The following is a 26,394-nucleotide window of genomic DNA, read 5'->3' on the forward strand; positions in this document are numbered from 1 at the left end:
GACCTATTTATCAAATATCCCGCTCAGAGTGGGGACGCTGGTGTGCCATGCAATCCGGAAGCAAGGGATTCGATAGAAACGCGATCCTTGCTCGCAACAATGCGAGATCAAATCATTCCATGTAAACATGACTTCATTCTTAGACTTGGCCTGGACATGCAGATGAGCTGCATATCTCGGCCAACGGATGAGACAGCAAGCAATACCACTTCCCTTGCACGTGAAATGCATGTCTGTGGTAAGGTAGATGGGCTGTCGTCCGTGTGTTTGCGATCGGCGTTGAGATTATTGCGGTATTGGGCAGAGCAATCGGAACAGACCGAACATTCCGTCGCGTGAGCAAAAGCCCAGCCAAGTTAGGATCAGTATTTTGCTAGCGAGAAATGCTCCACGGCCCACCACTGCCGTGATTTGTCGCTCCCTAGAACCGGACATAGAGTTTGGGGTGAAAATTGTCCAGGATCTTTTATTATTGTGTCTGTAGTGTTCGGATAATTTCGATTTGTCTGGAGAATCCACAGCTTGAGTCTCAGTAGTAGGCAGCTCACCGTTTGTGACTGGCTTACTATGTGCACATCGACATCATTGCTGCCCGGCTCTTGGCTCCTGCGCTGTCAATAACGCCAAGCAGCGGCTAATGCTCCCTGTGATCAGACACCAGCCAGCGGCCGACATGCTTGCGATCCTTGGTGAATCTCAATTTCTGGGCATCCTGTGTACTTCCTGCGGGGTTAGCCCTTGTGGGGGCGTCTCTGCCAAGTGGGCATGTTGTATGCAGGGAAGCACAGTGCCATGAGTCTGTTAGTCCTGCGTACGCAGGGTCCGATGTATTTAAATCCAGGGACAGGCCCAATCATACTCAGAATGTGATATTTTATTCTGAAGATCTTTGGTACTGTCACTGTGGTGTGCATATATTTCTGTCAGAAGATCTGAGTGCCTCCGATCAACATGCGTTTAGCTCAGAGTTTTGTCTTGTCGTGCCTGGTGGCGACGGGTCTAGCTCTGCCTAGCAATGAAGGCACCAAGCACCAGGAAAATAAGGCGCGCAGTGCAGGTTACTCTCTGAAGGAGCCTCCCTTGACAACGCCATGGACTGATAAAGTCGGAACGAAGCCATGGCCTGAATATCCGCGGCCGTTGCTGCAGCGCTCTGATTGGAAGAATCTCAACGGAGTGTGGAAGTACCAAAGTGCTCCAAGCCTCGATGCTGTTCAGCAGCCACCTTTTGGGCAGGAACTTGCACAGGATGTTTTGATTCCGTCATGTCTTGAGAGTGGATTGTCCGGTAGGTCTTGCCCTGCTTGCCACGTTACCATCAAAATTAACAAAAATCCACAGGAATCCAAACCGACTCGGCTTTGTACTCTTGGTTTTCAACATCCTTTAAAGTATCTTCTTCTTGGAAGGGTGAGAAGGTACTGCTCAATTTTGGAGCTGTAGACTATGAAGCCACAGTCTTTGTCAATGGCCAAAAGGCAGGCTTCCACCGTGGCGGATACTTCCGCTTCGCCGTAGACGTGACGAAGTACCTGAAGTTTGATCAGCAGAATGAGCTGTGAGTATCTCGTGATCATAACGCAGTCGACTTCCATATCTGACTTCAAATACAGACTCATTTTCGTGCATGATCCCACTGACGATGGGGACTATGTTATCCCCATTGGAAAGCAGACCCTAAGACCCAGTCACATCTTTTATACCCCATGCAGTGGTATATGGCAAACTGTTTGGCTCGAGGCTGCCCCAGCCAACCACATTACCCAACTCGATCTTGACGCAAACATGGATGGCCAAGGTAAATGCCCGGTCACAGTTTGTGGAAAAGTTTGGTTCTGATTGCATACAGTGAACATCACTATACACAGCTCCGCCACGGATAAACCGGCCCAGGCCGAGGTCACGGTCCATAAAGATGGCAAGACTGTTGCAAGCCACAAAGGCCCCACCAACAAGCCATTCCAATTTACCGTATCCTCGCCCAAGCTGTGGTCTCCAGACTCACCAAACCTGTACAATGTGACTGTCAAACTCGGCAAAGATAAGGTGGAGAGCTATACCGGGTTCCGTACAATCTCCAGGGGTAAGATCGATGGGATTGAGCGACCCTTGCTCAATGGAGAATTCATTTTCATGTTCGGAACCTTGGATCAAGGCTATTGGCCCGATGGTCTATACACCCCACCCAGCAAAGAGGCGATGGTGTACGATTTGGAGATGCTAAAGAAGTTGGGATTCAACATGGTCCGCAAGCATGTGAGTGCCACCGCGTCACATCATATTCCATGGTATCTATTGCTCACACCGTTGAATACAGATCAAAGTCGAGACCGATTTATTCTATCAAGCATGTGACGAGCTCGGTCTGCTTGTAATTCAGGACATGCCTTCCCTACGTCCGTCGCAGTCCAGGAGGGGACCAGACGGCAACTCCTATACTATCCTACCGGACGAGAAGCAGCAGGCTGAGTTCGCTCGCCAGTTAGATGTGCTGATTAACCAGCTCAAGAGCTTCCCCAGTATTGCAACTTGGGTAAGTTATGGTTTTCGGTGAAAGCCAGAAATATGCTAACCACTATCTCAAGGTCATTTATAACGAAGCCTGGGGCCAGATCACGGACTATTACCCCGAGTTTGAGTTGACCGAGAGGGTTAGACAGCTGGACCCCACTCGGCTTGTGGACTCGACGACTGGTTGGGACGACCACGGCGCTGGAGACTTTAGTGTATGCAACCTTCGCTTGTGGCTCAACCACGTGGCTAATCAACATATCATAGGACAACCACCACTACGCAAACCCACAATGTGGCACTCCCTTCTATTCCCTACGCTCGAGCCCATATGATCCTAGCCGGATTGGGTTCCAGGGTGAATTTGGCGGCATCGGGACTAATGTATCCATTGAGCATCTCTGGAACAACCAAGCAGCCATTAATACTATCGACCAAACATACGAGATCGATGAAACCATCGAGGCATGGAATTATCGCAGCCACCTCCTCCTGAACGAACTCGAGGATCAGGTCCGCATGTACGCATGCAGTGGGGGTGTTTGGACGCAGACGACCGACGTCGAGGGTGAGGTCAACGGCCTGATTACGTATGACCGTCGCTTGGCAAGAGTCGACGTGAAGCAGTGGCAGGCAGATATTAAGGCTCTCTACGATGCTGCCGCCGCACGGAGCAAGGCGAAGTGAAAAGCTCATTATATATATAGTGGACAGACTGCTCCATCCGAGGCTATCTGGAGTAAATATAAATCTTATTTTGGCTCATTATCTCTAAATGGAAACCCGTGATATCAAAAAATGATCAATCGTGACTTTGGATAAGTCCCAGAGTTTTGAGATCAACAATCCACGACACACTACTTTCTTTAACTCCCCTCTGTTTCATCTTGACTGACCTCGAGATATTTCTGACAGCGGCTGTCACCGCTGCCAAGCCTCCCCAGAAAACCAATTAGATTAACTTCCATTTCGAACCATGGAATCAAGCCGTTGGAATAATGGTACGCGGCAGTCTCGTGAATCAACCTTCCAAGATAGGTCGAGACTCCCGTTCTAGGCCCAAAGAGTCGGAAGCGTCGTCACCAAGGCGGCAGTGATCGTCTACCGCGTCTGTTTTTGAAACGTCCCAGATTGAATAGAAAGAGAACAAAAAAGGGAAATGCCCTCTGATCTATAATTTCGAAGAAATAAAACAATCGGAGCTCAGTGTGGGATTTGGCCTCAATTATTACCCCTTTCACTTGAGTGAAAAAATTTTCATCTATATAATTTTAATCAGAGACTTATTGATCATGCCATACCCACCAGCCTAGCCCGATCTACCTCATCATGCCATGCCATCTGCATCACACGATGTGTGTTAATAGATTTAATAGATTTAATTACGGGTAGATGGTCCATCGTAAATGGCCCCCATTCTCGGGTTTAGCGTTGCTTAACATGCATATATTTCCTAAATTTTCTACGCCATCACCCCGTTAGCTCCGATTGCCCCTATTATTGCACATATTGTACGGAGTACCCTCTGCAAATTGTATATTCCTTTGGACCCACACATCCACCAGTTCGGTCTTTTCTAGAAGCATAAACTTATTCAGGGGCGTTGTGGTTGGTTTTCTGAACCATTTGTGCTGTCATAGTTACTCAAAGTTCCAAGTTGATCTCACGTAGATCTAAAGTTCAAGTCTCACCGATCTACTGACGTATGTTGTATGCACATCTACCTAATTATAAATACTAACATCCTAAGGCACCCGAATATATCATCAGGTCCGTAAGTCGGACCCGAACGGAACCCACTTCGTCGCGGGTCCTCAGCGAAACCGTTGAGCCCGTAGCGGAGTTCCGAGAGTCCGCAGCCAGTGAGCTAGACTGTGATGCAAATGCCGAAAGATCCATTTCAATTTAATTAATTTGCGTTAGCACGGGCAATGGTTCACGGAATTTCTACATGTGTGATCTTAGTGCTCTATGCCCAGCATCTAAAAAACGCCATCTGATCGTACATATGCTGGGCTGACATCGATGAACGGTCTGACAGCAAGTCCACGTGCCTGTTGCCTGTTAGTTGCAGTATTCTTCACCTTTCTGGCTTGCTTGTTTCAAGTTGCCGAGTCTGACGGGATGGCAACTATGGACCCTGCCGTCCTTGGCTTTATTATTTTTTTCCTTAGCTTGGAGATTACAGGGATCAGCCCACACCACATGTCTAGATGGTCACTCCACTTTAGTTTTTTGACTAAAATCATCTCATGGTCTGATTCGACCATGGGCACTTTACTTGCTTATTAAAATGAAATCTTCAAGGAAAACCTCGGCTTGATATTACTGTGCTCCCATATTTCCGGGTAAGATCGCTTTCCTAGGTAGGAGTCACGGACCAGCTGGTTCCAGGATTGACTAGAGCGGATCCCGAAGGGGACATGTTTTACAGTTTGGTGGCTTCCAATCTAATCGTGGAGCATTTCAATATACGGAGTAGAAGAACGGTGAACGGAGAAATAAAACGGGTATCGCGCATCCATGGTATAAATACTCGATCCGCCAACTTGCCACGAGGCTGCCCCAGTTTTATCTTCTCTCTACTTGGTTTCCGATCTCCTTTCCATACTTTTTCTTTTTCTACCCTTTCAAAAAAGATACTGTTCTCAAGATAGATTTTATACCGCAAGGTATCAACACTAGAAGCATGGACTACAGTACGGCATCGGCTGCGCAGCCAATGCATGTCGACCGCAAGCTGCTCTACACAAGCTTGGAAGAGCGAATCAAGTACCTCCATCACTTCCTTGACTTCAACTCAAGTAAGCTCTTACCATAAACCCTTCTCATGAGTCACAGCCACTGACATTTGCCCAGGTGATATCGAAGCACTGTTGACCGGCAACAAATACATCAAGCAGTTGATCCCGGCAGTGGTCAACCTCGTATATAAAAAGCTTCTTCAATACGACATCACATCCCGGGCCTTCCACACACGGACAACAGTCGACGAGACCGAGCCCGATGAAGATTACCTCCACGACGAGACTCCCAAAATCAAGCGACGCAAGATGTTCCTGCGCTGGTACCTGACGCGTCTATGCCAAGACCCTACCACAATGGACTTCTGGCGGTACTTGAACAAGGTTGGGTAAGCTCACACTCCACGTTTCCATTTCCGGATCCCCGTCCCTGGGATTAATTCTCCGTGCTTGTGCAACACGCTAACGAGGGGTTTTGTAACACAGCATGATGCACAGCGGACAAGTCCGCCGGTCACCACTCAACATCGAGTATATCCACATCGGCGCATGCATGGGATACATCCAAGACATCTGGATTGAAGCGATGATGTCGCACCCGCACCTGTCGCTGCGACGCAAGATTGCTCTCGTGCGCGCCGTCAACAAGATCCTCTGGATCCAGAACGATCTCTTTGCCCGGTACCACTCGAGCGACGGCGATGAGTTCGCGGACGAGATGTCTGACTTTGCCAGCTACGCTGAAGATCAGGAGGGATACCTCGGCAACAAGCGCATGCTTGGTAGCAGCTCCGGTAGCTCAACCGAGGATGACCGGTCCAGTATCTCTAGCGGTATTGCGCCTTCTATCGACAGTGCGGCGCCGTCGACGATTGGAAACGCGTCAAATTCATCTAAGGTGTCGGTGTGTCCTTTCGCGGAAATGGGCAAAGCTAGTAATTCGACTGAGACGAAGATTTGGGCCAATTGAGGGGCTCCCTGTATTATTGTGCGGGTCACAGTTTGCATCTTTCTGGCGCTAGGGGTTATGGATTACGGTGATAGGGCTGGGCTCTGGAAGTCTGGGTTTTTTGGAGATACCTTTTATTGTGGCATAGACAGTGTTGGAATAATACAAAAAGATCTTGAAATTGACCTTTTGGCCTCTTGGCATCTGATTCTCGTCTTCATCTCGGCGAAATGCTTCCGGCTTTGTCATCTTTTTCTTCCCCCACAACTTCCGAGGCCGGCTGTTATTCAAGGTAGTTGAAGAAGGTTTCAGCATCTTATATCCGCAGCCAAGACGGAGATAGTTGAAGTATTGCATAGCCCCTTCGGATATAACTAACCGATATACAGAGAACTCCCAATTCGGTAAAACAGTGAGCTACATATCAAAGTCTACCACCCCCTTTGTGTCCCCACCACCCCCCCCCCCCGCCACTCTATTTGGTTAAGATCAGAGGACCAGAGCTCCTATTAAATCAACTCAGCCCCTCCAAATAGACTTGTCTTTCTCCATGTTAAGGAGATATCCGTATTAACATTCTTCAACTCACCAAAACATTCACAATGACACAATCGAAGGTGGTGACCACTCCGCTTTTGATCAATAATGAGTCCATTGAGACCGATATCAAATTCGAGGTCCACGCCCCCGCGACTGGCGAGCTGAGTGGCTATTGCGCCGGTGTGTCAGTCGACGATGCCAACCGCGCAGTCGATGCTGCCCAGGCTGCCTTCCCCGCATGGAGCAAGACCAAGGCAAACGACCGCCGCGACATCCTGCTGAAGGCCGCCGACATTATGGCCTCGCGCAAGGAGGAATTGATCCAGTACCAGCGCGAGGAGACCGGCGCCGGCCGGCCTTTCTCCGAGTTCACCTTCAATATGGGTGTGCTCTTCATCAAGGACTTCGCAGCCCGGATATCCTCGATCGAGGGTGTTGTGCCGAATGTCAGCGGGGAGGGAGGCGCAGGAGCCATCGTATACAAGGAGCCGTACGGAGTAATTCTGTCAATTGCGCCATGGTAAGCTTCCAGATCCGATCTGTGACATATACTGCAATTTATCAGCTGGCTTGGGACTCTTTTTTAATTGATTCACAGGAATGCTCCTTTCATTCTGGGTACGCGCGCTGTTGCGCTCCCTCTTGCGGCTGGAAACACCGTCGTGCTCAAGGGATCCGAGCTCTCACCCAAGTGTTTCTGGGCTCTGGGCGACATCTTCCGCCAGGCTGGTCTTCCCGCCGGATGTCTGAACGTTATCTTCCACCAGCCCTCCGACGCCCCGGCTGTCACTAATGCGCTGATCGCCCACAAGGCTGTGCGCAAGGTCAACTTCACCGGTAGTACACTGGTGGGCTCGATCATCGCCTCTACCGCAGGTAAATACATCAAGCCTGTACTGCTCGAGCTTGGCGGCAAGGCGTCTGCAATTGTCTTTGACGATGCGGACTTGGACAAGGCTGCCATGAACTGTGCCATTGGCTCCTTTATGCACGTACGTAGTGCCGATTCGATTGAGACAAGGATATCACTTACTGACAAACGATACATAGTCCGGTCAAATCTGCATGTCGACCGAGCGGATTGTCGTGCAGCGCTCGATCGCAGACGAGTTCCGGCAGAAGTTTGCTGAGACAACTGAAAAGTTGTTCGGCAAGGATGCGCCCGCGCTGGTCCTGGTTAACAGTGCGGCCGTCACCAAGAACAAGAAGCTTGTGGCAGACGCTGTGTCTCGCGGAGCTAAGCTGCTGTTTGGCGCTGCCGATGCAAGCGAGCCCATTAACACGGGCATGCGGCCGATCGTCCTTGATGGCGTCACCAAGGAAATGGACATTTACGCGACCGAGTCGTTTGGCCCAACCGTGTCTCTCATAGTGGTGGACACCGAGGACGAAGCCATTGCACTGGCCAATGACACCGAATACGGCCTGACTGCGGCTCTGTACACCAACAACCTGTTCCGCGGGCTGCGGGTGGCCAAACAAATTGAGTCTGGGTGGGTTTTTGAGTTCCGGATACAGATCACATATGGGTGGGGATCGGAGGCTAACGTGTTTCTCTTTCTAGTGCCGTGCACATCAATTCTATGACGGTACACGACGAGACTGTCCTCCCTCACGGAGGATGGAAGAGCAGCGGCTTTGGTCGCTTCGGAGGAATTTCTGGATACGACGAATTCCTCCAGACTAAGACTGTTACTTGGCAGGAGTAGAGGTGACTAGACTCACAGGTACATATTTTACCAGTACATTGGTGCATAGGTGTAGACTTGGTTTGGCCCCATTTGCGTTTAGCCCCCGGCATTGGGCCGCCACGGGCGACGGTTTCCCTAGTTGTATTGACAGGGCTTGGTTGGGGCTTGTTCTGGGCTTGTTTGGAGCCAATTTGGGGCTTAGTTGGCTTTGGTCTAAACCTTGCAGACAATTCAGCCAATGACGGGGCCTTCGGACGTCGCCTAGAGGTGCTACATGAGGATGCGATCCGGATGCCCGGCTTATACTCCGTATCGTATAGACGGGTTGAATGACTCGCGACCCCATGTGATGTGTGGTTTGTGTTGCATCGGACTGCCAAGGCTACATAGTATACGGCTATACAGCATATTTTGGTATTTTCACTACTTTTTTTTTTTCCTGGTACGGAGCCTCCGTAGGCCTGTTCTCACTTGGGCCGTGAGGCTGAAGGTCATGTGACCTGCCTGTTTTTTCCCAGATTAAATCTAAAAATACAATTTCGTAACAAACAAATGGCTTGAAACTATGAATAAATGTCGTTTAGTGGAATTTCAGCCTTGAGACCCGATAAAGAAACATTTGAACCCCAATAGTGGCGGCGAAGGCGCTGAACAGAAGTCCCACCCTAAATTCAGGCACAGGGCCCGTAGCAAATCACGCAAACCGCCGGGTGAGACAAAATCCATTCTTTGTTTTTTATTTTTTTATTCTCATTTTACATGTCTTACCTCTACACCGTAAGAAATGAGCGGTTACAATATGCAAACAACATAGGATACTGCTATGATATACATCGTACTCCATATATGCTGGTAAACTCTGACCCCCCTGAATATCAGGCTGTTGATCTTTCCCATAGACAACACAATGCCCCCGACGAACCGGTGGGATCGGCGAATTTGATACTGCCCTATGGTCACGGACCTTTGTGGAGCTTGATGATAGTCGCGATAAGTCATAGTCATGAATATCAGTGAACATCAGAATCTACCCCCCTGCAGGTTAGGTTTGAAATCCTGTTTGCCCCGTGGAAAGACACATGGTAGGTACCTGCATGGCCAAACGCCCTGTGCGGCTGCAGTGAGGGCTTTGTTTAGTACAGTACCTGTATGACGCCCGTACAGGGCCTGGGCTTGAGGGGCGTAATCTTGCAATCTCCCGTCGCTTTCGTATATTCCTCTTTTGCAATGTAGACGCGAGTGGCGTAAATGAGGTGAGTTATATATAGTTCTACATAATTTCATATGTATTTCATATATAACCTCATATGTGAATCTATCTACGGAGTGCTCCGTACAATACTAGAATGGTCCAAGAGGCTACCATGGGTACCATGGGTAATCCTCGGATTAGCTTTTGGGGCCAAGAGTTCCACGGGTCCACGGTATGGGAAAATCTTAGAAGGCTTAAGGTAAACAACCTTGAAAACATCCATGGTCACCTTTTCGCCTTCTAGGCCATGTCTGCATTCCCATTTTTATTCAATTATTTTCTCCCGTCCCTAGTAAAGTGACATTTTAATCTTACTTGGGACATTCTCTACATTAAAGGGTCAACCGTTATTAGGAATAAAATTAACTTCCGGATCGCCCACCAATCAAAATCGGTGCCTGTCCATTATGATTATTACTTGACTTGTAACACACAGCCTAGCGTTATATTACAATAACACCTGAGCCACAGCCGACCCGCATGCCCCACGAGGACAAGATCATAATTGCATGAAACTGTCACATTCAATTACTTATAGAGCTTATGGCAGGGTGTGATGGGTATAATTCGTATAGAGTACTCGGTACTTACAAGTATTACAGGGATCAAGTCAAAGCCACATTTAGCTTAAATTCAAAAAGTAGAAAGTAGCCGAGGAAATGAGGACGAGATATGGTTGGTCTGCGCGTTTGGTCTGTTGACTTGGTTTAGTGTAGACCCACCCTGGAGGTACCTACATCCTTGAAGTGTACTTAGCCTCGCCCTTCTTCTTCCTTTATTATTCCTCTCTTTTCAGTCCACTCTTTACAATCCTTTTTTTTTTTCGTTTTTCAACGATAGCCATTCTTTATTTCCCACTACAGTCATTCGTTGTCACTCTCGACATTCAATCAACATGCGTTTCTCCATCGCTACCGTTTTCTCCGCCCTCGTGGCCTTGACTGCTGCCGCCACCACTCCTGACTACACCAAGGATCCCTCCGGCAATGCCATCACCTCTCCTGGTCTGAACGAGATCGTCCCCGAGGGAAAGACCTACACCATCAAGTGGACTCCTTCCACCGTCGGCCCCGTCTCTCTGATCCTCCTGCGCGGTCCCACCACCAACGTCCTCCCCCTCAAGACTCTCGCCGAGTCCATCCCCAACAGCGGAGAGTTCAAGTGGACCCCTGGCTCTGATCTCGAGGCCGACGTCACCCACTACGGTCTGCTCCTCGTCGTCGAGGGTACCGGCCAGTACCAGTACTCCACCCAGTTCGGTATCTCCGCCGCTCCTGGCTCCGAGTCCGCTTCCAGCTCCACCACCAAGGCCACCGAGACCGAGGCCGCCACCTCTAAGGTTACTACCTCCGCCTCGGCCACCGTCGTTGAGAGCACCGTGATCACCACCACTATCTGCCCCGAGACCGAGACTACTGCTGCTGCCACCACCACCTCCGCCCCTCAGTTCACCAAGACCGGTGTCTCCCCCGTCGGTCCTCCTTCCAGCCGCCCCTGGACCTCCATCCCTCTCACCACCAGCGTCGCTCCTACCAGCACCACCTCCGCTACCCCTTCGGCTTCGTCCCCCGTCTTCAACGGCGCTGGTCGCAACGCCATCAGCGTTGGTGCCGTCATGGCCGGTGTTGTCGCTGCTTTCGCCCTCTAAGCGCATTCTCTTCAAATGGAATCGCGTGCCGACGGCATTTTCTTTCTACTGCAAGCCGGAAATAATATTTTGTTGTTTTCATAAGGCTTAATTTTTTATCGATATCTTGATATGGGCCTTTTGGATTCTGTCTTTCGGCTGAGTTTCTGCATCTCATACCATGTTTTTCTTCTTGTGTGCTATATTCCCGCATCCCTCTCAGCTATGCTTGTGTAATGTGAAGTTCATGTCCTTATGTTTCTTCCTAACTTGTAGTTTGCTGGATTCTGGGGCATGGGCTGGGTTTTTACCCGTATAGACTCGTAGATTTGTAGCTAACTACAGTTGAGGCTGCAGCCTCAGAACCTTAAATCATCTGTAGCCTCAGGCACCCAGACATCCGTGATTATACGGCCACACCTAGCACTATCTACCCGTGGAAAGAAGATACTGCGGTCGATGGACTTGGTAAGACGGAGACACCTCATTGCCATGTAAATATCGGTGTAGCTTCATAGAGAGACAGAATTGGGCAAAATTGAGGTAAAGAGAGGTCTGGCAAACACCGAGCAAACACCTAGGCAGCAGTTGCGCAGGTGGGCAAACGCCTACGTCTCAGTACACCAAAAAAATAGCAAACAAAGTGCAAACTGATTGCACTTGGGGATGCGATATATTTGTCACTTTGCCTTACAGGTTACCTAGAGTATGTTTAGGACAAACTATACCAGTCAAATAATTGTCTTGGGTGACATCATATAAATAGACTATCGCGCCATGCAGTCAATGATTGAAATTGCTACCGTCCAGAGACTGTTTGATGTAGTGTAGCATTTTCGGTGCCATCTCCCAGAGGCTGTAGTTAATGTCGAACTCCCCCTTCAAGATATCTATAGCAACTAGTCTGTCATTCTCCCTTTGCTATCAATTCTAAGGACTGTATAGAGCACTTCCTCGGCCGTTCTCCATACAAACATAGCACTTGTAATAGCCAAGTCTCTCTAACACCATAACAATCCACTATGGAACAAGAAACCCTCTTCTCCTGTCTCATTTTCACCTTCTTTCTCCTTTTATTTATCGCCTTTTTGAACCATTTCCTCGCGGCTATACTAGTCCTCTTAGCCCTCCTAACCCTCAATCATGCAGACCAGGTATTAGATCGATTCCTTCCGTTCATACAGCTCTGATTCTCCACTATGGGACCGTACGTCCCCAATTCCAAGCACTACTTTGGTCGTCAGGTATCAGATTGAACATAACTACCAACACGTTAGCTAGGTCCTATTATTATTAGCTCGAACTTCGGCTCCACTCACGTTCACCAAAGGCACCGAATGTATCGTCAAGTTGTTCGAAGATATTCGCGGACGGGTATTCAGACGGTTCGACGGGTGCTTGGACTGGTCCTTCATTTACCCTACCATGGTCTTGTATTGATTGGGGTGTGTCTGGAGGTTGTGGTGCGTGAATTGTTGACATTGGAGGATGATCACGGAAGACGTCTCGCGAGGACGGCGAATGGCTCCCAGTATGGTCTATCCGGGACTGTTGTACACTCTGAATGGCACCCCTCTCAGACATTTCCCTGGGAATATTTGTTTCGAGTCCCCCTCTCAAGGCACCAGACATCTCTCGCTCGATAGTTACTTTCAGCAACTCTGTCAGAAGCTGTGCGGTCTGCTTGGCGATGCGATTATGTGGCCCAAAAGCTGCGCTAGCATGAATGATACGCATGATTCCAGCCTTGGCCTCGTGCGCGGCTGTAGTAAAAGGCTGGCTAGTTGGCAAAATGCAAAGGATGACTCCTGCGGTAAATTGTTGTAGAGAAGCGAAGGATTCGGCGAAATGGTGCTTGAACCGGAGGACCGGAATGCGAGATATTCGCAGTGCAGCTGCAGTGGCTACTCTTAATGACTCGTGGATTGCGTCTACCACCAAACGCGAGCAGGAACTGGTAATTTTCTGCTCGAGTAATGGTCGACAGGCTTGTATCAGAGCTCCATCGTATGTCAATTGGAGAGTAGCCGCCTGCAAGATGATCGTTTCTGCTTGATATTTAGTACGTTGCGGTAACCCTTCGATTTGTTGTTGGAACTGCTCTAGGCGATTGTCACAGCTCCAAAACTCGAAATCGAACAATCGAGGAACCCTTTTTCGCCAGGAGACTAATTGTTCCTCTGAGTCTTGTGCGGCTTCTGCAATTGCCAGTAGGTCCTCTTCTATCGTCTCTTTTCTTAATTGCAGACGACGAAACCGCGAAAGAATGTGTCGAATGATGTTGTAGATTTCAGATTTCATAGCGAAAAAGCCAGCTGTCGTTGTTGGCATTCCGTCGCCAGATATCAATTCGTTTTTCAGTAGAAGTGGATCAATGGCCAGGTCATCCGTGTCTCTCAGCGAATGCAAAGCAACAAGTCCAGTATCAATAGAGGAAGGTCGTCCATAGATGATAGACGCGAATGTGTCGCTGACAATAGCATGATTCCAACAGCGCGAGCGAATCTCATCCACAACTGGACTTTCATATTGGGCTGATTTTGTATAAAGATGGAGGGCATAGGCAGACCTCACAGCCATACCAGAGACAGTCCACGCAATACTCGGCGAACTATGATAGACATAATAGGATGACACCAAGAAACAGACCTGAACAGCTTCAATTTGACAGTCGATTGAGATATCGAGAAGATTCCGTCGGAGCTCATTGGTCAAACCATGCATCAGCTTCTCCCCGTCAACGGAATGTTCTCGCAACAATGCGTGTCCAGGCCATCTCTGATCTGGTAGCACAGAATGCAGCCCAATCATAGCCACGGCCAGGACAGCCATGGTAGGACTGAGATCTTGACGTCTCCATGAAGTCTGGGATATTATTCTGCGTGCAGTCTGTCGAAATGAGGGTTCGTGGAGCATCAAGATGAACCATTGCATTCGGTCGAAATAGGCGTCAATCATGGCTAACATCACGGCTTCTGGGGGAAGCTCTACCTCTGTCAAATGCCATAATGAATTGTCCAATGTAGGATCTCCCGTATCACCAGGGATTGATGCACCGGTCAGAGTCCGACCGGCTTCTTCCTCATTGAAGACTCGTCTAGCGAAGTCGATTGCGGACGCATTAGCACCAGACTGCGGTTCTTTCGGAGAGCGTTCTGGATGAGATGCTAAATCATCTCTGGTAGAAGGTATTCCGACCCCTCCAGCGCCATGGAAGGAGTGGGAATTTTTGTGTGTTGCTGGTGCGATTGTTTTGTGTACTCCAGAATGCACATGCAGATCTCTGCCCCCTGAATTTTGTCTGCGGGCCCGTTTCGCTGTGCGCTGCGACGTCTCGCATTTATGTCCAGCACGATTACAGAGCACACAAGGGCGTGAGCTGTCGCACTACACAAATGTTGTCAGAACCATAGTTCCCAATCAGGGTCGTGAAGGGATATCTACCTTGAGTTTCTGGCGACGACATCTGTCACATGCTCGTGATGTGCGAAGTGATTTTTGCAACAGATCATTATCTTCCTCCATGAGTATAGTAGTGCTTTAACCAATCATGCCAAATCGAAATATGCAAGGTCTGTCTACGGGTGTAACTGGAGATCACAACTGGGGTCCCCGCAATTTCGAGGCCGAATAACCGCGGGGAACCGAATTTAGCGTTCGCCCTAAGCGTATATGAATACAGGAAATAGTATCTTGATTGGATTCATGTTTCATTGTACGCTAAAATAACTAAATGCTTTTAATTGTATCAAGTTGCGATCAACCCCAAGAGATGTCCACGAGCATTTTGCGCCTGTGAGAGAACAATCTCGGCCGCGGGATATGTTTGTAGTAAATGCCCAGCCGCTTCCTCACAGGTGTACAAGTTCGACATGGCCTGCATCCTCACAATATCATCCGAAACCTTCAGATCAGGAAGGCTTGCCTCAAGAATAATAATCAATATAGTAATAGTGCTTCCAGGGAGAAAATGAAGCATCCTGCAGTCATGCAGCTCATTGAGAGTCTCATTGACCTGCAAAGTCAAGCCTCTCATTTCCGAGGCTATAGTGGTCTTGAGACCATCTCCTCCGCACGACGCAGCTTGGCAGAGTATGGACATCGCAGTGAGATGGAGGAGATACAGGAAAGCCTGATGCACGAGAAGAACGATCTCCGGAGACTCTGTATGGCAATGATGCAAGAGTGACGGGGAGTAGTAATGTGCCGGGGCAGGGAGATTCTGAATCCAGGTTTTCAGAAGCTGTTCGCATCCCGTTATGGCAGCCTGTGAGATATTTGACTTGGGTACCATGGAGTATTCACAGTCTCCCGACGGCGACGGCGACCAAGCATCTTGGTAAAGAAGATTGATGATGACGCCCACGCAATGAGCAAGCTTAATCTCCTGGATGAACAGAAGCATCATTCGCTCTTGGTTTTCCCAGTTGAGCATGGCTGATGCTTCACCCAGCATAACCAGCACGAGTTCATGGTATGGCTCAGAGGAATAGTATTTCGTAGCCTCTAGCAGCGACATTGTGACATCGCTGTTTGGGATTCGTAGTGGTCGACGGAAGCCGAGGGAGAGAATGCGGTCGCGCACATAGAGACACCACCACAGTCTGTGCTTGTGTGAAAAACTACCTGTTTCTAAACTCGCAAGGAGACCGACGCGCTCTGCTGTCGAATAGGCGAGATCGAACCAGTATGTTGGGGTTTTGTGGCCACCTCCACTTCCATGCCACTGCATCATGAGTAGCAAAGCTTGGATCTGGGTGTATGCGTTGGGCTCGGTCTCAAATTCATAAAGAAGCTGATGATAGGAGCAAAATTAGTCTCAAACTTGTCATGGATTCTGTCCCCAGATATCTCACCTTAGCTCGCGCAAATAATGTTCTTCGCAATGCTTTCCGTGACGAGAACCCAGCTTTGATGGCAGCTTCCTGCTCAATAAATGCACTCCCAGCCAACATGACAGCTTGATGAAGAAGCGGACTTGGAAATTGGGATTCATCCTCGACCATGACATTGAATAAGAACCATTGCAAATCAATGACAGGCAAGAGAGGATGCACATATTTGATATAAGCCCCAAGCAACTCATTCCGAAGTTCAATGGTCACTATTCTGAGAGCTCCTTTCAAATGTAGATATCCTTTACTTTCTTCAGAGATATTCGGAAGCGGGGCTTGGAAACTTCGCTGCAGTTCGAAGGGCTGATTGTGCTCCCCCGGAATAAGATCCGGGGTCTGCGGCGAGAGAAGCTCATTTATCGTCGTAAGATAACTGTCTAAGGGATATGTCTGTGGTACATTGCGTGTCAAGGTCATATGTGGTTGGTCAGATATCGGCTTACTCCCTGATGCGACAAACTGCGCAAAGGGACCTGACAATGTCAGCGATGATGCGGAGATTGGGGTATGCTTGGCACATGTGTCGTACCTAGATCATCCCCGCCTCGTTCCAGCCGATCTACATCCTCGGCATTGGAAAAGGCCTCGAGAAGCCCACTAAGAGAAGGCGGTAGATCCATCGGCACGGACTCCGGTTCCTTGGTCTGCTGCTAAAGGGATTAGCGTTAGGGCAGTATCCATAGGTAGTTCCTCTCTTGGAACTCGGGGTAATTACCTTGATTCTTGGAGGCACCGACAGTGAGAGCAACTCGATTGACTTCGGCAGACACGTGCACTGGAGATTGATTTCGTACTGGAGCTTTGACTGTTGATACACTCTGATAGTCGTTGGAGTTACTTGTTTCAATGTTCCTTCCAGATGTCTTCGCCCAACTTGTATTTGGAGGACTGCTCTTAATATGAAGGTGCGAGAAACATCCGCGTCATCCGTGGGGAAAGTCGGGGCCCCGCATTTTTGAGGATCCGAGGAAATCTTCGGTGATAATTGGTGATAATTGGTTGTTCCTGATCCCAATTTTCTAGTCTAGACCTTTCAAGTTGCTTAGAAATTGCGGTGAGTGGACGATCATCTTCCACCGGACAAGTTGACCATTCGGGAACTTCCACCGGAACTCCAGGGGCTTCCCACCGGAACTTCCGCAGCCAATCATATTGTTCTATCAATTTGATCTACCCCAGAAACAACTTCAATCTTTGATAGTTCAATTCTTTAAATTGTTGTTCAAAGCTATTTACAAGCTTTTTCAAAAGAATCCATCCAATTCACCATCTACCATCTACCAAGGCAACTGACCATCCTTATTAATAAACCCACCAACCTCCCCATCCCTCTCCCCAAGTACAATCCCCAAAATCCCCCTAGCAGACTCCAACGGATCCCCAGCCATTCCACGCGCACTAACAGCAGCCTCATCGACGCCCCTCAAATTCGACCTCACAAGACCAGGACAGAACGCAAAAACCCGCACACCATGACTCTGCAACCGCTTATGCATCTGAACAGTCATCATATTCAGCGCCGCCTTGCTCGTGCGGTAGTCATCCCAAGGCACCGGATAAGATTCGCTACTGGGATCAGTTGCCATACTCATTGAGCCCAGACTACTGGAGATCTGGATCACATAGGGTTTCTCTGATTTGAGGAGGAGGGGCGTGAAAGCCTCTGCGACCATAGTTGCGCCGATCACGTTTGTCGAGAAGATCAGGTTCATTCTCGCGCGGCCGGTGCTGTTGGGTGCCGCTGAGCCGGCGTTGTTGACTAGGATGTCGAGTCGGTTGAATTGGTTGTTGACGGTGTTGACGGCTTGGGTTATGGAGGTGTCGTCTTCCACGTTCAGTTGGAGTAGGGATAGTGTTCCCTTGAGATCTTTGCTTTGGAGTTCCGATAGGGCTTGTTGGCCCTTTTGGAGGTCACGGCAGGCCATTATCACATGGTGGTTTGGGTGCGAGGCTAGAGTTTGGGCGGTTGCGTAGCCCACTCCTGAATTCGCGCCTGGGTAGAGTTAGTCTCTGGGACTGGGGGTTGGCTTTTTGTTCATGGCCTACCTGTGATGAGAATGATGGTTTGTTGAGACATGCCGTCGCAGTTGCTTGGTTGGGATGTGGGAAAGGGGCTGGTAAACAGATGGGATTGAGTCGAGTCACGGGTAATCCTACTTTACTGTGAGTACAGCTTTTAAAATACTATATTCATCTCAGTTGCTCCTGATATAACTATTTAAGAGAGATCTGACGTTCCAAGTCGGATATAAGCCCTCTATCACCGCGGGGCTTTCTGTCGGTGTTAAGCCAAAGCCCGAGAAGTGAAAGCCCGAGAAGTACGAATCCTACCTTCTACACAGCACCAAAAAGATATTTATGATGTCATATGAATTCTGTGACACCTTGCCCTGCATCGCTGGGTCTATCAACGGTCAACCAATCACTTCTAAATATTGTATGTCTCAGAGTTACATTGCAGGCTAAGCTTTTTGAGACTTCGGGATCCGAGTATTGTCTTAGTACGGACAGATTGAGCCTCATGATATTCAGGGAATTACGAGAATTAGCTGGCTTTCATATGAGGCATAGAATTTCTGTTCAAAATAGATCTTATATTTTCCAATTTAAAACAAGAATGATGACTCAATACATCGCCAATGGAGGTATCATCGCTGTGTAATCCATACACAAAAAGAGCGAGAAAATCAAAGAGAGACAGGATGGACGAAGTAAGGCTAATATAATGACAGCGAGGACAGAAAAGTATAGATTTCACTTTTGCAGAACCCGACGAGTCTTTTGAGGCCAGGAAGAAATGCAGATCGATAGTTATACACACCCAGCCTAAAGGAAGAGGCACTTTTTGTGCCACGCCACTAAAGGAGTATAGACTAACTGCGAGCGGCCATGCCAGTGACCGCTTGTTTGTCTCTGGTAGCAGCAGCATACACAAGAGAGGGAGGGGATTAAGAGTGTAAGTGAAAGGAGCAAATGACAAGAGAGAACGAAATGATAGTTGTCTTTTGATTCAGCCGGCAAACACGCGTCAAGGACGTGACCATGGTCCTTGCAGTGGAGGAAGCGGGCCTCCAGTAACGGACGGTGACCCGGAAGGCGGGCCAGCAACCGCCCGTCCGGCGGGTGCGATGGGGGTCGAAGAATACGGAGGACTTGCAGGCCAACCAGGTTGAGACTGAACTGCATCGAGCATTCTTCCCTGTGGCGGACCCGCCGAAGTCGGCTGCGTGCCTGAAGCGGATCGGGCAGCATCAGCGCCCGACCACGCCGTGGTGCCCGGTTCTGATGCGGGGAGGAGACTTGGTTGAGCGGAGCGTGGAGAAGAAGGTCTTGGGGGTAAGGCGCTTAGGGACATTGTGCGGCCGATATGGTCACGGTAGAAATCTCGCTCGGAGCGGTAGTGGTCTCGTTGCTGGATGAGGGAGCGGAGCTCCTCGCTCTGGCGACGGACTGTTTCTACGCCGCGCTGGATCTCATCCTGTTGTGCGGTGAGACGCTGCTCGAGTTGCATTTCGTTGCGCTTCCGATTTCGGAACCGTCGTGATGCGTCGCTGTTGGCTTTGCGCTTTTCGGCTTGGCTGGAGGATCCAGATCGCATGTCTAGTACGCACGGTATCATGCCCACTGGGAGGGGGCTGGCCTGTGGTGTTCCGGCTCGGGAGGGGGCTTGTTCAGGTTGGCGTCTGGGGCCTTTTGTTGCGGGTATGGGTCGAGTCAGAGGGTCCATTGTCATATATGGAGGCGCAGTGGGATATGATGCGGTGCTTTGTGGGAGGGAGACGCTGGTCGCTGCTGGGGATACACGGCCAAAGGGACTGAAAGTTGAATGAGGCGTGCTAGGACTTGTTTCTTGGGAGTTCGGGTTGGTGAGAGGCCCCGGGCCTGCACTTGTTCGTCGAGAATGCAGCGAAGTCAGAGCCTGAGTGCCAGTGAGAGATGCTATAGGGCGTAGACCCGTCTCTATAGGCAGAGGTGAACTAGTGACGGGTAGGCGTGGGCCCATCAAAGTCTCGTGAGGAACTAGCGGTGACTGTGCGACACTTGACTGACCAGAAGCCCTGCCGCCCCCGCCAACAAACCGTGCCGAAGGCGATGCTGGATTCATCAAAGGCCGTGAATGGGGCCTAGGAGATAACGGCTGCGAGACCAATGGATATCCTGAGCGGATCGGGGAAGTCCCTTGGGGGCGAGGGGAGGAAGATGGACCCGGTAGGCTCAGCGGCTCACGGCTGAGTGTGGTCAGATCAGCCGCTGCCTGTGGGTGGTTCAAGATGGAATGAACCCCAATGGGTCGCGATGACATGGATTCCAGTGGCGGCTCCACGGGTCCATATGGATGCCATGACTGGGGTCGAGGTCGTTGAGGTGGCCGGCGGGCAGGATTTCGGCTTGTAAATGCACGGTCATTGTCACTGGCACGGTCATCTTGAGTCACATCTCTGGACAATGAACCTGCACGTCGAGAATCCTGCGACATAGAAGCCAAATCTCCCACGATGGGGCGGGAGTTAGGGCATGACCGAAACCCCCCTCTCTCCTCGTCGCTGTGTTCTCGAGGGTGAGAGAGGGAGGGTGCAGGCGATGGATACCGATCTGAGTAAAGTGACAAATGGGATGAATGTGAGCCTGAATATGGTGCGTTCAACACACTGATACCTAAGGCAGCCACGATGAAGAGATATATAGAACAATGAAACTCGATTCTCAATTGAGGACCGAGGAGAGATAATATAAGCTAAGGAAGCTAGAAAAAGCTAGGAAAGCTAAGAAACGGAAAAGATCCGAGGGTCGTAAAAGAGCTAGAGGAAAGTCAAGTCAGAAATTAGAAAATGGGGGCGACAAGCTTAAGAATTGAATAGCAGCGGTGAGAGAATGATCCATCACCTGGTCTGGATGGCTCCAAGACAACTTAGTTGTCTCTCTGTCCGACCCAGTCTGGCGGATAGTTGGGCAGGATCTCCTATGGAGACCGCCCTAGTCTACCCCCGGAGTATTGGGCTTCTTTTTTTATTTTATTTTATTTTTATTTATTTATTTAGGTATATTTTTTATTAAGTTTTTAGTATTTATTTAGTAAATTAGAAAGGGGAAAAAAAAAGAAAAGAAATAACAGAAATAGAAGTACGAAGTAGATATAGAATATATCCAATATGTCCAATATGTCCAATATTGTACATGACTGATATTAGCCCCCTATTTTAACAGCTATAGAGAATACCCTTACAAAGTACCCGGGGAAAGCGATCGTCATGCACAGCACGAATCATCGGGAGCTGCAAGTGTGCGCCGTCACCATGGACATGGACAGGGACAGGTGGAGTCTGGCTTTCTTTCTTTCTTTCTTTTTTTTTTTTTTTCTTTTTTTCTATTTTGATTTCCCGTAAAGAGTCAAGCTCGGAAGGTTTGAAGTGGGTAAGAAGGTGGAATCCAGAAAGTTCCAAGGTTCCTTTTAGGTGATGTATTGGCATGAAATGTGACGCCGAACTATATCTGATCTATACCCACTCGGGTATAGGCAATCTCCCAATAGTTCCAAGGTTCCAAGGTTGCCTGAAGCCTAGCCATGGTCCTGTCAATTTCCGAGAGTTTGGTTGGGGAAACCTTGAAGTATATTTAATTTCGATATAGAACATGAAGAAAGAGAAGTAAAGGTCTCTCTCTAATTTACCAAAGGTTTAATTGAGAATATGTTGTGCATCATGTCCCGGCAAAAGGGGCCCGTTACCGTTGACCGTTAACTAGGCAGTTCCTCGGCTAAGGGCTTTGACACCTTTACGAGTCTATAACTTGATTTGACGTCATTAGTAACATAGTCAATAAAGTCGAAGTTAGATCCAAAAATCAACTTAACGCTTCGTTCACCCCAAAATTCATTCGTGTGACATCTAAACCCGGGGTGATGTCATTCGAGTCAAAGGTAAATAAACAAGTCAACAGCAACCAAGTAACCAGGTGACAACTTTCTCTCTATCACAAGCTTGGATTTGATGCTCCACGATCGGACCAAGCGGAAAGGGGTCCGGTTTCCCCTAGCCTCATGATGTGAGATGCATGATGTGGATAGCTCTGTTTCCGGGCCCTCTCAAGCTTGTCCGAGATGGGATAATGAGTCCGCGTGGGAATCCTCAAATAAGCAGCGGAGATCGCTTTAGTGTAGCAAGTGGAGGGGGGTAAACAAAACGTGAAAATACAGGCGAGTTGATGCAGCTGAAGCGCGTTCTTGGCATTTGACTAGTATTTTCTTGATCCTCAGACGTTGCGGCATTGTCGGAAATGTTTCACGATCTCCGGTTCCTGATCTGGATAGTCTGTACTTGTGTGGGTAAGTAGGCTTGCGATAGATCTTCTTTTGCTGTCATGCACAAATCCCAAGGTCGCTTCCGACAGAGTTTGAACGGGAGCTGTCAGTCTATTGCAGCAGAGTACCCGCTATATATTTTCTTTTTCCTTTTTTTGAGCGAATCATCGGACATGATGAAAAGACAATTGCGGTCTGATAGATCCGGTGATTTTGACTGGTTGAATTGGGGGCTAGAATATTAGTCTAGAGAATTTGGAAGCGGATTCTTTATTTCGTTTATTGTGCATGTCTTTTTTTCGAGCTTTCTCTCTAGTGGCTTGCAATCTCAAACTCCCTTCCCATCTAGGTTGTTATGTAGTTTTAGGTATTCCCGAACTCCTGCGTGTCATCGGACTATTTGAATTATGCAGAAACGGAGAAGCTAAAAAGATATCCGATAGAATGGATTCATCGATCACTGGGTGCTTTTTTTCTTTTTCAATTAATTTATCGTTAACTTCAAGTGGATACTCTTCCCCTTTTCTACTTCCAGCCTGTTCACCGATTTCCGATTATCTCGTGTCCGCTGCAACCGCATTTTCCTATAAAGAAATGTAAAAGAATAGCTTTGTCTAATCTAGATCACCCGAATATCCCCCGCTTGACAGGTACCGTAGATCTTCCCTCGAACCCACATACCTAGTCCTCGGAAAAGCACAAAAGCATATAAGCACATTGAAACACACCACCTATCACTCCGTGCCTGCGCTCTGCAGGGCAGATCCAAAAAAAAAAAAAAAAAAAAAAAAAAAGAAGTGGCAGTGCTAGACCTACCCACGCGTTCCTTGGCCTCGAACTTCAGCCCGGTTTCAAATCGGACGGAAATCAGGGAAACTAAGCTCTACATTGTACTCCGTATATAGATTATATATGGTCGACATGATGTGAGATCGATATGCAGAACCTGATTCGATCTATAAACCTCTCTAACCCTAGCCTACCTGGATTTTGTCCCTTGCGTGGGCTGAGGCTACCTTGACCCAGGTGGCCGGAAAATGACAGCGCGGACCCCGGCGTGCTCGCCCGTTTGCTGATCATCTACACTCAAGTTTGCACTGTATATCCGGATTTCGGGACTGCGTCCTTTGGTACTTTGGGACCATGACCGCCTTTTGACTCAAATTTCGGTGCGGGAAATGCAATGTACTAGTGATGCACCATTGATCCTTCTCTACTCCGTACTCCGTACGCACATGTAGGTTGCGTTGTGGATGCAGGCAAAAGTACGAAGAATAAGAATAGACCAAGAATCGAACTAAGCATGTACTCCCGGCAGTTTGTGCTATGTTTGTTGTATGTACCGAGTACTCTGTGTAATGTACTGTCCAAGAATGTATGCACACAAATCCATCAGACCTTACTGAAACTGAAACTCATTCTTGGGCACTCCACGGACCCCAACATCAACTCTGAAAACCCGGCCCCCATACCTAACCGACTGTGGCAGCTGGTCATCATCACGATCATCCTTGGCGGTAGTGATAAACAACTCAGTGCCGATAAAGGCTGGACAGGTCACGTTGCGGGTCGGGAGATCGATCTGACCGATAATCTTTCCGGCCGGGGAAATGCGCAAGACCTTTCCGCCGCCGTAGACAGCGGTCCAGATGCAGCCTTCGACATCAATAGCGAAGCCATCGGGCTCTAGTGCATTGCCGATATCGAAGTGAACTCGACGATTGCTGATGGCACCAGTGGACGCATCGAAGTCAAAGGCAAAGATCTTGCCTGTTGGCGAATCAGTCAGGTACATCACGTCGTCGGTTAGGTTCCACCCGATCCCGTTAGGGATTGTCACCGCTGCCAACATGTGGTGCACCGTCTGGTCTGGGTCTAGTCTGAATAGAACGCCTTCTGCTTCTGGCTTCTTGATTTTCGGGTCGTTCATAGCTCCGGCCCAAAATCGTCCGTGGCTATCGACTGCGCCATCATTGAAACGCATCCTACAAATTGGGTTAGTCGGCGTTCTTTAGTTATATGCGTATGTCTTTTTTTTCCCTTCTAATGCTTACCTCTCTGCCTTCTCTCCATCCTCTCCCCAAAGCTCACGGGTATCGTGGATATAGGAGAGCTTCCCGGTGGTTTGGTCCAGCCGAGCAAATCCATATTTGGCCCCAACAATCAATTGATTGGACCTGGCAATATTAGCGGTCACGCTAAAAGTCCACGTGGTGACCCGTCAGCGAAATAATTTAATTTCGGGAATTGAGAACCCACCCAAGAGAGGCATCGGTATCAATGACCGTCAATGAGTCAGACCCTTTTGCCAGATCGAGTCGATATAGTTTCTGGTCCCAGATATCCACGAAACGGAATTCATTCTTAGCCACGTCGTAAAAGGGGCCTTCGAGGAGTGTTCCTGGAATGTCAAGGTACGGCTGATGGAGTTAGCTGTGATTGGCCTTTCTTTTTCTTTTTCTTTTTTCCCCTGTGCTCTGACAGGCTCGGGACAAAATAATCGTCACATCTGACCGACACGAGAAACCAGAGTCAAAAAAAAAAAAGGAAATAAAAAGATTAAGCGAATCAGAAGATGTCGAATAGCATGAAATACTAACCTCAGTGACCGTCCACCTCTGAATTTCAGACATGCCGATCGGTAGAGTGGACACCGCTATTTGAGAACTGAGAAGAGGGGTGAGAGAGATGTTAGGCTCGCAATGGTTGACTTCTTGAATTCTAGCCGATCACGGAATGTCAACTGTCGGGATCACTGGTGCTCCGTCTGTCCGTATATTGTCCACAGATTTATATTGAAGAGGGAATTACGGTGTCGAAAGATGAGAGAAGTGGGAGATGCCAAGACACCCCCACGAGGGCTATCCCACTTTGGCTGGGGTACCTTTACTAGTATGTATCATGTACCTTTGTAATCTCGTAGATACTGTCATTTTCATTTTTTTTTTTTTTTCACGAACTCATAGGACAACAAGGATCCCAAGTCCATTCGGCAATTGAATAAAAACAGACTCTTCAATCCCATGCGCTATTGAATCTCCTGCAGGAATCCCGTGCCTGCAATGCGAATCATCACATAGTTGAGTCTGAAATCCCCATGAACTACGGAGCCCTCCGTACGGAGGTGCTCCGTATGCGTAAACTTTCCACTCTGCATCAATTCGTGCAGCTAGCCGGCAAACTAGAGTTCAGGCCCAAATAATTCTCACCAAAGTACATATCACCTTCCAGTGGCTTTTCACATGACCGACTCTGCATGCAGATGCAAGAGATTCCTGTGCTGGTGCTAAGACATGGAACCTGGAACCTGGACTTACTCTTGACTACCAATCCCGGAGTTCAAATAGCAGTCCGATTTTCCTGCCTGACTCGAAAATCGGGCGCCAATAGTAAAAATAAAGACTTTGCAATTTTGACATGCATGTGCGAGAATGTGCCTGCAGCCGACTTCCAAGGTTGTATCACCTTGATTAAGTGATGGATCATGCACGAAGATATGTGGGAATTGAATGGATAAATCAGTTCCAATTTAAAGAGAATCAAAGACATGTACTCCGTAATAGGAATAATGATCAAGCCTGAAAAACTATGAACGTGTTTCGTGCACGGCTAGCCAATTAGCTTCAACGGAACGGCTCAAAGCTCAAATGCACCCTCCCCCATATGGTACTGGTAAGGCTTGCATGCAGATAAGCCCTGCAGTCATCGTAGCTGTGGAGAGAAGAAGTTGGGCATCAATTGTGTTCGGGTCTTTGACATGAATATACGGTGATGGACATAGAGCCCGGAGTTGGGGTTTTTTTTCGTTCCCTTTTTTTTTTTATGGGACAATTTTCAATTGGCGGGTATGAGGGCGGCAATTATTGACTGTCACGTCACTGCAGCAA

General features: G+C 48.6%; 8 protein-coding genes across 8 annotated transcripts; 4 read left to right on the forward strand and 4 right to left on the reverse strand.

Annotated features, from left to right (window-relative positions):
* Positions 1–951: 951 nt before the first annotated feature.
* Positions 952–3,198, forward strand: N7517_002644 (putative hydrolase; the record flags this gene model as incomplete). The annotated part of the gene is made up of 7 exons (XM_056720374.1): positions 952–1,288; positions 1,342–1,558; positions 1,614–1,798; positions 1,850–2,256; positions 2,318–2,533; positions 2,586–2,726; positions 2,779–3,198. 7 exons carry the CDS (start codon positions 952–954, stop codon positions 3,196–3,198), a joined length of 1,923 nt encoding a protein of 640 aa, XP_056584509.1.
* Positions 3,199–5,200: 2,002 nt separating this feature from the next.
* On the forward strand, positions 5,201–6,225 carry N7517_002645 (protoglobin family protein; the record flags this gene model as incomplete). Its single annotated transcript, XM_056720375.1, has 3 exons — positions 5,201–5,315; positions 5,371–5,644; positions 5,742–6,225. The coding sequence occupies 3 exons, from the start codon at positions 5,201–5,203 to the stop codon at positions 6,223–6,225; spliced, it is 873 nt and encodes a 290-aa protein (XP_056584510.1).
* A 581-nt stretch (positions 6,226–6,806) lies between these two features.
* N7517_002646 (aldehyde dehydrogenase) lies at positions 6,807–8,453 on the forward strand (the record flags this gene model as incomplete). Its single annotated transcript, XM_056720376.1, has 4 exons — positions 6,807–7,264; positions 7,343–7,736; positions 7,795–8,237; positions 8,309–8,453. The coding sequence occupies 4 exons, from the start codon at positions 6,807–6,809 to the stop codon at positions 8,451–8,453; spliced, it is 1,440 nt and encodes a 479-aa protein (XP_056584511.1).
* Positions 8,454–10,582: 2,129 nt separating this feature from the next.
* N7517_002647 (GPI anchored serine-threonine rich family protein) lies at positions 10,583–11,335 on the forward strand (the record flags this gene model as incomplete). The annotated part of the gene is made up of 1 exon (XM_056720377.1): positions 10,583–11,335. One exon carries the CDS (start codon positions 10,583–10,585, stop codon positions 11,333–11,335), a length of 753 nt encoding a protein of 250 aa, XP_056584512.1.
* A 1,176-nt stretch (positions 11,336–12,511) lies between these two features.
* Positions 12,512–14,839, reverse strand: N7517_002648 (Zn(II)2Cys6 transcription factor; the record flags this gene model as incomplete). The annotated part of the gene is made up of 3 exons (XM_056720378.1): positions 12,512–12,576; positions 12,634–14,701; positions 14,759–14,839. The coding sequence occupies 3 exons, from the start codon at positions 14,837–14,839 to the stop codon at positions 12,512–12,514; spliced, it is 2,214 nt and encodes a 737-aa protein (XP_056584513.1).
* Positions 14,840–15,062: 223 nt separating this feature from the next.
* On the reverse strand, positions 15,063–18,286 carry N7517_002649 (fungal specific transcription factor domain-containing protein; the record flags this gene model as incomplete). Its single annotated transcript, XM_056720379.1, has 6 exons — positions 15,063–16,109; positions 16,171–16,586; positions 16,653–16,682; positions 16,739–16,859; positions 17,529–18,202; positions 18,256–18,286. 6 exons carry the CDS (start codon positions 18,284–18,286, stop codon positions 15,063–15,065), a joined length of 2,319 nt encoding a protein of 772 aa, XP_056584514.1.
* A 951-nt stretch (positions 18,287–19,237) lies between these two features.
* Positions 19,238–20,686, reverse strand: N7517_002650 (uncharacterized protein; the record flags this gene model as incomplete). The annotated part of the gene is made up of 1 exon (XM_056720380.1): positions 19,238–20,686. One exon carries the CDS (start codon positions 20,684–20,686, stop codon positions 19,238–19,240), a length of 1,449 nt encoding a protein of 482 aa, XP_056584515.1.
* A 3,220-nt stretch (positions 20,687–23,906) lies between these two features.
* N7517_002651 (SMP-30/gluconolactonase/LRE family protein) lies at positions 23,907–25,140 on the reverse strand (the record flags this gene model as incomplete). The annotated part of the gene is made up of 4 exons (XM_056720381.1): positions 23,907–24,492; positions 24,562–24,684; positions 24,767–24,927; positions 25,108–25,140. 4 exons carry the CDS (start codon positions 25,138–25,140, stop codon positions 23,907–23,909), a joined length of 903 nt encoding a protein of 300 aa, XP_056584516.1.
* Between the last annotated feature and the right edge of the window lie 1,254 nt (positions 25,141–26,394).

The sequence above is a fragment of the Penicillium concentricum genome (assembly GCF_028827145.1).
Source record: "Penicillium concentricum strain IBT 3081 chromosome Unknown utg000001l_segment0_segment0, whole genome shotgun sequence".
NCBI classification, from domain to species: Eukaryota; Fungi; Ascomycota; class Eurotiomycetes; order Eurotiales; family Aspergillaceae; genus Penicillium; species Penicillium concentricum.